This window comes from Gossypium hirsutum, chromosome A13 (assembly GCF_007990345.1).
Source record: "Gossypium hirsutum isolate 1008001.06 chromosome A13, Gossypium_hirsutum_v2.1, whole genome shotgun sequence".
NCBI lineage: Eukaryota > Viridiplantae > Streptophyta > Magnoliopsida > Malvales > Malvaceae > Gossypium > Gossypium hirsutum.
The window spans coordinates 91,565,992-91,567,038 of NC_053436.1; the positions used below are offsets into that span (position 1 = coordinate 91,565,992).

Here is a 1,047-nt window from a genome sequence, read left to right on the forward strand (position 1 = left end):
CGATTTTGTGATGAAAACTGTTGAAAAGTAGGTAAAATACAAGACATACATATGAGATTAATATAAACTATACCACTTTGGACTTCAAAAATTATTACTTATATATTTGGCTCAGCTTTACTTGTTTTGCTAATAAATTGTATTTTTATAATTAAATTTTTAGTTAATAAATAGTATTACCCATGTGAGTCAAAGTTGAATTTATTTGAAATATTTTTAATTTACGATTACCTTTGACCCCTATAAATACAAACGCCTCACTCTCTCTCTCCCCTCTCGCACAGGCAGAGATAAAAAAAAAAATCCCCTTTCTTTCATTTTTATTTTACCACCTTACCCTTCCTTTGTCCTTTCCCAATGTATGCAATTGCAACCTTCGCTTCCCCTCCCGCCGTTACAACCCTCAACAACACCTATTCAGTTTCGCGATCGAAGAAGACGGTCACCGTGAGAAATTCGGTACAGACGGAGAACAAGGTGGTTGTGGCAGCGGCGGCAGGAAGTTTGTATGAGATACTAAGGGTGGAGAGAACGGCATCATTTAACGATATCAAGACGGCGTACCGGAGTTTGGCCAAGGTTTTCCATCCAGACGTGATGGGATCATCATCGGACGGCCGTGATTTCATAGAGATACGCAACGCGTACGCCACTTTGTCGAATCCGACGGCGAGGGCCATGTACGATATGTCGTTGGCGCCACGTTGGATGCGAGTCAGGACTCGGATTTACCCGACTCGAAGATGGGAAACTGATCAGTGCTGGTAGAAAAATTGACTAGAGGGAATTAATTTCTGTTACGCAGGGTTTTTTTTTTTTGTGAAAAAAAGAACAAAATGTAGGAATTTTTCGACACATAGCATCGCATGTGTTTCCAATGTTGTTAGAAATTGCTGTAAATTCTTCTTCTTCTTCTTTTGTTTTATCCTCAGGAGTCTAGTAAATACACATTTATCTTATCCTTCTCCTTTGTAGCTTTTGTAGAAAACAAGAAATTGAAAAAGGTTGCTTGAAAATGGATTTAAAGCTTGTTTTGCCGTACAGCAC

The 1,047-nt window shown here is 38.9% G+C and overlaps 1 protein-coding gene across 1 annotated transcript; it reads left to right on the plus strand.

The window, feature by feature from the left end:
- The first annotated feature begins 357 nt into the window (after positions 1–357).
- On the plus strand, positions 358–768 carry LOC107894364 (chaperone protein dnaJ 11, chloroplastic). The gene has a single exon (XM_016819645.1). The coding sequence runs from the start codon at positions 358–360 to the stop codon at positions 766–768; it is 411 nt and encodes a 136-aa protein (XP_016675134.1).
- Positions 769–1,047: the final 279 nt, after the last annotated feature.

Bases quoted from the DNA above. Each gene is read 5' to 3' on its own strand.
- LOC107894364 (XM_016819645.1), top strand. From the start codon at position 358: ATGTATGCAATTGCAACCTTCGCTTCCCCTCCCGCCGTTACAACCCTC.